Source organism: Otolemur garnettii, unplaced genomic scaffold (genome assembly GCF_000181295.1).
Source record: "Otolemur garnettii isolate 467f Iridium unplaced genomic scaffold, OtoGar3 scaffold00153, whole genome shotgun sequence".
NCBI classification, from domain to species: domain Eukaryota; kingdom Metazoa; phylum Chordata; class Mammalia; order Primates; family Galagidae; genus Otolemur; species Otolemur garnettii.
In genome coordinates, this window is record NW_003852548.1 from 2,113,445 (window position 1) to 2,122,030 (window position 8,586).

Consider the following 8,586-nt stretch of genomic DNA (forward strand, 5'->3'; position numbering starts at 1 on the left):
TTTTTTTATTACAAAGAGCACATATATCTACATCCATATATTGAAATATCTATATATAAGTATTATATAAATGATATAATACACATATAATTTAAACAGGAAAAAATATGATAGAAAAAGTAAAGATGGTAAAGAGATACCCTTCAAATAATGCACTATACCCAAGTAAACTCCCAGGAGAATTCTATAAAATATTTAAGGACCAGACAACACTAAAGCAGTGTAAATTGTTCCAGACACATTTATGCTATGAAGGAAGCTGAGATAATCTGAGGGTGAGTAAATTTGTTGAAAACACTTTGCGGGCCTAACCAGATCATTCTGTGAAAGGGTAATCAGACACGATGAGAAATATGCGAGTCTATTCTACAGCTGAGATACTGCCACATTTTTTCACATCCAACATATCCATAGGATTTCTGTTCAATGTGAGTTTTCCCATTCATGATGTGGTCTGAGTTGGCCTTCCCACAACCATTACATATATAAGGTTTCTTCTTTAGTGGGATTCTGATGTCCAGTGAGGTATGCATGCTGGAAGAAGGCCTTCCCAGGGTCACTGCATTTGGAGAGTGTCTCCCCAGTGTGTATTCTCCAATATGTGATCATCTGTGACTTGGGGGGAAAGGCCATCTGATACTCAGCACATTCAGAGAGTTTTTCCCTACTATGGATTCTCTGATGGATAATGAGTGGAGATTTCTCACAGGAGGCCTTTCCACATTTGCTACATTCATGTGGTTCCTCTCCAGTATGAGCTCTCTGATGTACAATGAGATGTGACTTCAGGGGAAAGGCCCTTCCACATTCAGTACATTCATAGGGTTTCTCTCCGGTGTGAATTCTCTGATGAATAATGAGGGATGATTTCTGGGAGAAGGTTTTGCCACATTCTCTACACTCATAGGGTTTCTCCACTGTATGAATTCTCTGGTGTATAATAAGAAGTGATTTCTGAGAGAAGAATTTTCCACATTCAGTGCACATGTAAGGTTTTTCTCCAGTATGAAGTCTTTGATGGCCGGTGAGATGTGACTTCTGGGAAAAGGCCTTCCCACAGTCGGTACACATATAAGGTTTCTCTCCTGTATGAATTCTTTGATGTCCTCTGAGGTGGGACTGCTGGCACAAGTCTTTCCCACATTCATTACACTTAAAAGGTTTTTCTCCAGTATGCGTTCTCTGATGTATAATGAGCTGTGTTTTCTGAGGGAAAGTCTTCCCACATTCAACACATTCATAGGGTTTCTTCCCAGTATGAGCTATCCGGTATATACAAAGGTGAGATTTCTCACAGATTTTCCCACATTCACTACATTCAAAGGGCTTCTCTCTGTTATGAACTCACTGATATATATGATGAGATGTGACTTCTGGGAGAAGGTTATTGGACATTCAAAACATTCATATGGTTTCTCTCCAGTATGGACTCTCTGATGAACAATGAAGGGTGACTTCTGGGAGAAGGCCCTTCCACACACAGTACATTCATAGGGTTTCTCCCCAGTATGAATCCTATGATGAACAGCGAGATGTGATTTCTCACTAAAGGCTTTCCCACAATTTCCACATACATATGGTTTCTCTCCAGTATTAAATTTATTGATGTATAAAAAGCTGCGACTTCTTTTTTTTTTTTTTAAGACAGAGCCTCAAGCTATCCCCCTGGGTAGAGTGCTGTGGCATCGTAGCTCACAGCAACCTCCAACTCCCGGGCTCAAGCGAGTCTCCTGCCTCAGCCTCCCAGGTAGCTGGGACCACAGGCACCCGCCACAACGCCCGGCTATTTTTTGGTTGCAGCCATCATTGTTGTTTGGCAGGCCTGGGCTGGATTCAAACCCGCCACCTTAGGTGTATGTGGCTGGCACCTTAGCCACTGGAGCCACAGGCACGGAGCCAAGCTGTGACTTCTTGATAAAACCCTTCCCACACACACTACAAACATTGACTTTTTCTCTGGCTTGAACTTTCTTATACTGAATATGGGCTTGCTTATTATGAAGAACTTTTTCACATACACTATCTCCACAGGGCTTCATTCCAGTATGAATGAAGCTTTCATTCTCAGGCACAGAACAGAAAGCACTATAGCTAGGTGGTCTTCCCATCCAAATCTCTCAATGGGGTTCTTTCTTGCATAGCTGCTATTACAATTTAGTGAGTCCAAATTAGATTTTAAGCTCTTTTTACATGAATCAAAATTATAGAGTTTTTTACCCAAAGGATCAAGGTCTGTGCACCCATTGAACATTTTTCCAAACTCCTCAGTCAATGGTTCATGGCTGATGACTGTGAACTCCCTCAAAACTCCATCTTTGTTTCCTTCATAACTATCTAGAGTATCACTATGCCAGGCTTTTAAAATGGAATATAACAAGTTATCCTTTGGGGATCTTTGCATTATCTCCCTTTGACATGAAAGTTCTCCACAAATGATCTGCTGGAAAGATTCAAGGCCTTTCTCCCTGTTTTAAAGAAGAAAGAGGTAAAATCAAACACACACATCCACAAATAGTTGGCAATGGACAGAAGTTCTAGGAAGTGGTTGTTGTAGGATGCATGTTATAAAAGAGGCCTGGTAAGTTTTTTTTGTTGTTTGTTTGAGACAGAGTCTCACTGTGTTGTCCTCAGTAGAGGGTCATGGCATCACAGCTCACAGCAACCTCCAACTCCTGGGTTTCAGGGATTCTCTTGCCTCAGCTTCCCAAGTAGCTGGGACTATAGGTGCCCTCCACAATGCCTGGCTATTTTTTGTTGCAGTTGCCACTGCTGTTTTAGCTGGCCAGGGCCAGGTTTGAACCCACCACCCCTGGTATATGGGGCCAGCGCCCTACTCACTGAGCCACAGGTGCCACCCAAGGTCTGGTAAGTTTTAAGAAAGGAGGCCATTGGGGCGGTGCCTGTGGTTCAAAGGAGTAGGGCGCTGGCCCCATATGCTGGAGGTGGTAGGTTCAAACTCAGCCCCGGCCAAAAACTGCAAAAAAAAAAAAAAAGGAAGAAGAAAGGAGGCCATCAATATCAGAGAAGAAGCAGCAGCCCTTTTGACCACCTATCCAGTACTCACTTACCTGGGTAGATCCACCTGGACAACTCACTTTCTGTAATCCACAGGGCTTCTCCATGTTCCTGGTTTTATACCTGAACACCCTGTTAAGAGAAAATTATAATGGCCTTGGCCTTAGCAGCTCAGAAATTCATGAAAAGAAGCAATTTCAGGGCCTCCTAGCAAAGACAAATCCTTAACTCACACCAAATACAAAAATAAATTCCAGATATAACAAAAATACAAACCCGAAAAACTAAAACTATAAGAGAAAACACTCAAAGGGAAAATCCACAGGGCTTCTCCATGCACCTGGTTTTATACCTGAACACCCTGTTAAGAGAAAATTATAATGGCCTTGGCCTTAGCAGCTCAGAAATTCATGAAAAGAAGCAATTTCAGGGCCTCCTAGCAAAGACAAATCCTTAACTCACACCAAATACAAAAATAAATTCCAGATATAACAAAAATACAAACCTGAAAAACTAAAACTATAAGAGAAAACACTCAAAGGGAAAATCATAAATGTTATGGACTTGACAGCTCTGAAGGAATGATGAGGAGAATTTGATTCATGGGTATGTAGGAGTCTGCTCTTACCCACAGAGACCAGATGACAGCAGGTATCCAGCATCACATCCCTGTGAAGGGTCTTCCGAGCTGGGTCCAAATGCTGCCACTCTTCTTGGGTGAAGTCCACAACCACATCCTCAATTGTCACTGGTTCCTATAATAGCACACACTCCTGTACAATCTGTTCATGCTGATCATTTTCACCACAGCAATACATGTAGGCTGCCTACTTTGTACCTTGTGTGGTGGACTTTATGAAAGAGACAATGTGAAATCCTCCCATTAGCAGGAATAGTTAGTGGAACAGAGCAGAGAGTCTAGAAATAGATGCAAATAAAAATGGGAAATGTAACATACAATATACATAGCATTATAAATCAATGTGTAAAAAATAGATTATTCAAAACTAAAGAGCTATCAGAAAAAAATTGTAATGTTGAGTTTCCTACCTCATAGTATACAGGAAAATAAATTTACGATATCACAAAATTTTAAACAAAGAAAAAGAGAAACTATAAAGTTTCAGGAGAGGTTTATAAAAATAATTTTAGAATGGAGAAGGTTCTTCTAAGCATGCTGCAAAACCCAAATGCCACAAAGGAAAACAAGGACAAATTTGACTACTTTTATGTATTGCATGGCCAAATATATCATACACAAACTCAAAGTACATGACTAACAGAGAAAGAGATATATACACACATTAACATATGTATGATGTACAAAGAACTAATTTCCTTAATGAAGCAAGAATAAACAAGGCCAAAGAGGCTCGGTGCCTGTGGCTCAAGCGGCTAAGGCACCAGCCACATACACCTAAGATGGAGGGTTTGAATCCAGCCCAGGCCCGCCAAACAACGACAGCTGCAACCAAAAAATAGCCAGGCATTGTGGCAGGCACCTGTGGTCCCAGCTACTTCGGAGGCAGAGGCAGGAGACTCGCTTGAGCCCAGGAGTTGGAGGTTGCTGCAAGCTGTGATGCCACAGCACTCTACCCAGGGGGACAGCTTGAGGCTCTGTCTAAAAAAAAAAAAAAAAAAGGCCAAAGAGCTTAACTTCTTAAAAAAAAAGATCAAAGGACGTGTCCATCAATTGATAGAAAAGGAAATGCAAATGGATTTTTTAAATAATGTAAAAACATGCTCATCTTCACTCACATGAAGATAAATGCAAGCTAAAACAAGACACCATTTTCCCTTACATGTTTTCAGAAATCAGCATCTGATGAGTCACTGTGAATTGGTGAAGATAACTCGAAACAGGCACATCCAAACTGTGTGGGTGTACACGGGTACACTATATTTTGAGGGCAATTAATTTGACAATATTCATCAGAATGTAAAATATACACATTCTCTAGCAATTCCATTTCTAGAAATTATTCGATATAAATCCTCACTTATGTGAGCAAAACAACACGCATGAAGATACTCCTCTACAGTACTGCTTATAGTAGCAACAGAATGGAAACAACCCGATGGAGGATCGGATGAATAAATTACATGCAATCATCATAAAGGAATAGTATATGCAACCATAAAAAGCAACATGGGTTCATAGGCAACAGTCTCTAAGATATACTGATAAGAATGTTTTTAAAAAGCACTCATTCGTGCATCAAGCAGTTATTGCACCTACTAAATATGAGGCCCTAGGGACAGGAGAGATGGCAGAAAAAACACCTGGCAAAAATACCTTCTCTCAAGGAGCTTATATTCTAGTGAGGAGAGACAGACAACAAGGTAGAAAGATAGATCACTACCTAGCCAAAAAAGAAAGTATGCACTTCAAAATTTGTATCACTTATATACAAAAAGCTCCTCGAAAACAATAAGCAAACAACAAAGTAGGAAAGGGGTATTTACAGAGAAATACAAAATGGTAAATAAGCCTCAGTACCCATAGCTCGATGAATAGGGCGCAGGCCATATACACCAAGGCTGAGAGTTTGAGCCCGGCCCGGGCCTGCTAAACAGCAATGACAACTGCAACCAAAAAAATAGCCTGGCATTGTGGTGGGCACCTGTAGTCTCAAGCTATTCAGGAGTCTGAGGCAAGAGAATCGCTTGAGCCCAAGAGTTTGAGGTTGCTATGAGCTATGATGCCATGACCCTCTACCCAGGGCAACATAGTGAGACTCTGTCTCAAAAAAAAAAAAAGGTAAATAAATATGTGAAAAGATTCTGACTCATTTAACCCTTAAACAAAAGCAACTGAGAATAAAATATAATGTTTAATCATACATGTAAAAACTGCAACCATTTAAAATATCAGTGATGTCTGGTGTGGGGAGGAATACTGGGAAATAGACCTTATAAATGATTTGTGGCCACATATATAAACTGATTGCATAGTATCAAAATGCAATTTGGAGGCTGGGCATAGTAGCTCATGCCTGTAATCCTAGCATTTTGGGAGTCCGAGGCAGGAGGATTACTTAAGGCCAAGAGTTCAAGCCTAGTCTTAGCAACATGGTGCAACCCCATTTCTAAAAAAAAAATAGAAAAATTAGCCAGACATGGTGGCACACGCTTCCAGTCCCAGCTACTCAGGAGGCTGAGGCAGGAGGATCGCTCAAACCCAGGAGTTTGAAACTGCTGTGAGCTGTGATGATGCCACTGCACTCTAGCCTGGGCAACAATCAAGAATGGGCATTGTGGTGGGCACTTGTAGTCCCAGCTACTTGCTGGGAGACTGAGGCAAGAGAATCACTTAAGCTCAGGACTTGGAGGTTGCTGTGAGCTTTGATATTATGGTACTCTACCCAGGGTGACAGCCTGAGGCTCTGTCTCAAAAAAAAAAAAAAAAAGACTCTGTCTCTAAAAGAAAATACAATTTGGAACATACCCTTTAAATTTATAAACATGTGCCTTTGACCTAGCACACTCATTTCTAAGAATTTGGCTATACAAATAATTGACAAATGCAAAATATGGCTTTATGAGGTTGTTTCCTTATTTGTGACTTCCTTGCTTTAGAGTCCTGACTAGATTATGTACTAGCTGTGTGAACACTGTGCCTTAGTTTCTTCATCTGAAAAATGGGGATAATAATGTTACCTAACATGAAGGGTGCCTGGGTAAAATTAAATGAGTTATTTCCATTATAATTTATTATAATGGTACCTGGCACACCATAAGCAAGTGCTCAGTAAGTATTAGCTTGGATTATTAATAGTGTATATAAAGAAAAAGCTAGAAATAAATTTTAGAAGCTGATCAACAAGGTTCTGGTATCCTACAAATGTTAAATAGATAATAAGACAATACTATGAATAACTTGATGCCAAGAAATTTGCAATATAGATCAGGGGACAGCAAATTTTGCCTTGCAGGCCAAATTTAACCACCGTTTTTCAGTGGCTTTCAAGCTAAGAATGGTTTTTACATTTTCAATGGTTGATAAAAACAAAGTCAAAAGAAGAATGGTATGTTGTGAAATCCACCTTTTAGCATCTATAAAGTTTATTGGATCACAGCCACGCTCACTGGTTTACATACTGTCTGCAGCGGCTTTCAACCTAAAACAGCAGATCTGAGTAGTTGCAACAGAGACCACATAGGCCAAAATACTTAAACTACTTCTATCTGACCTTCTACAGCAAAAGTTCACTGACCCCTAATTAAGACAAACTAGACAAATTACTTGAAAATTACGATTTACCAAACCTAACAGAAAAAGAAATAGAAAATCTGAAGGGTACTATATCTTTGAAATAAATGGAATTCATGATTAAAAACCTTCCCACAAAGAAAACTGTATACCCTTATGGCTTAACTAGGGAATTCTTCCAAATATTTAAGAAGGAAATAATGCCAATCTTACTCAAACTCTCCCAGAAAACGCAAGAGTATTTCCCAACTTGTTATATGAGCTCCACATACAATAACATGATACAGAAGCTAGATTACAGAGATATTTCACTTTCTAAGTTTTTCTTTGCTATATTGCTTACATTCTTTACCCCATGAATAGATTAACTTGAGAGGGAAAAAATAGACTAAAAATGGAAAAGCAGAAAAGGATCTGACCTTGACTCCAGTCATAACCCCACAAACTCTGAGATGACAGCAAAAGAACCATAAAAAAACAAGAAACTGTCTCCAAGTCTCTGCTAGCACATTGTAGCTGTAAACAACCTCTTTAGGAAAACTACTGGTGAAACCATTGGCCTTTAGGAAAACTCAGTAATGAAATTTCTTAGGCCAGAGTCCCAGAAATCTTGACTTGCTAAGGAATTGGAGTGATCTCTTTTTATGGAGATGCAAATCATGTAATTAATCACTTTGCCCATTTCAGTGTGGCTTCCAGGAGGCTCATAGTAAAAATGTTTAGCTCCATTCATGTGAAGTAAGGTCAGATACAGACCTGTTTATCTTCATAACAATTTTGCCTGGGTTTTGATTTTCTATTCTCTCTAAATTCCTCAAGTTCTTATTTTCAACTAATTGCCCTTTCCCATTTTGTTGTGGGAAATAAACAATTTACCTGAGATTTAATCATTTTCTATTTCTCTTTGGAGAGCAATAGAGGTGGGGTCAGGGTGGGGTGCAGAAGAGTCTTCAGAGATGAAGCTGGGTTAAAACTATATTCGGTGGCAGAATATGAAAATGTGTTATCTGTTAATTCATGATGACTTGTGTTTCTCACCTAAATAATTCCGTTTCTGGACCTTTGTCCCATGTTAATAATTGATGGGTGTGGGCAGATATTTAACCACAGGAACCTTCAACACAGCTTTGTCCTTAACACTACAGTAAAAATAATGTAAATGCCCAGCACTGAATACTGGGAAAACAAATTATGGAACCTCTAAACAGTGGAAAGACGGGCAACCATTAAAAAGTGAACACTCAGCTCAGCACCTGTGGCTCAAGTGGCTAAGGCACCAGCCACATACACCTAAGGTGGCCGGTTCGAATCCAGCCCAGCCCGCTAAACAACAATGACGGCTACAACCAAAAAATAGC

General features: G+C 39.9%; 1 protein-coding gene across 1 annotated transcript; it reads right to left on the reverse strand.

The window, feature by feature from the left end:
* Nucleotides 1-477: 477 nt before the first annotated feature.
* Nucleotides 478-8,119, reverse strand: ZNF630 (zinc finger protein 630). Its single transcript, XM_023519036.1, is given in 8 exon segments — nucleotides 478-1,356; nucleotides 1,359-1,617; nucleotides 1,903-2,110; nucleotides 2,113-2,465; nucleotides 3,065-3,126; nucleotides 3,521-3,534; nucleotides 3,644-3,770; nucleotides 8,105-8,119. Coding segments are annotated over 8 exon segments (1,917 nt in total).
* Nucleotides 8,120-8,586: the final 467 nt, after the last annotated feature.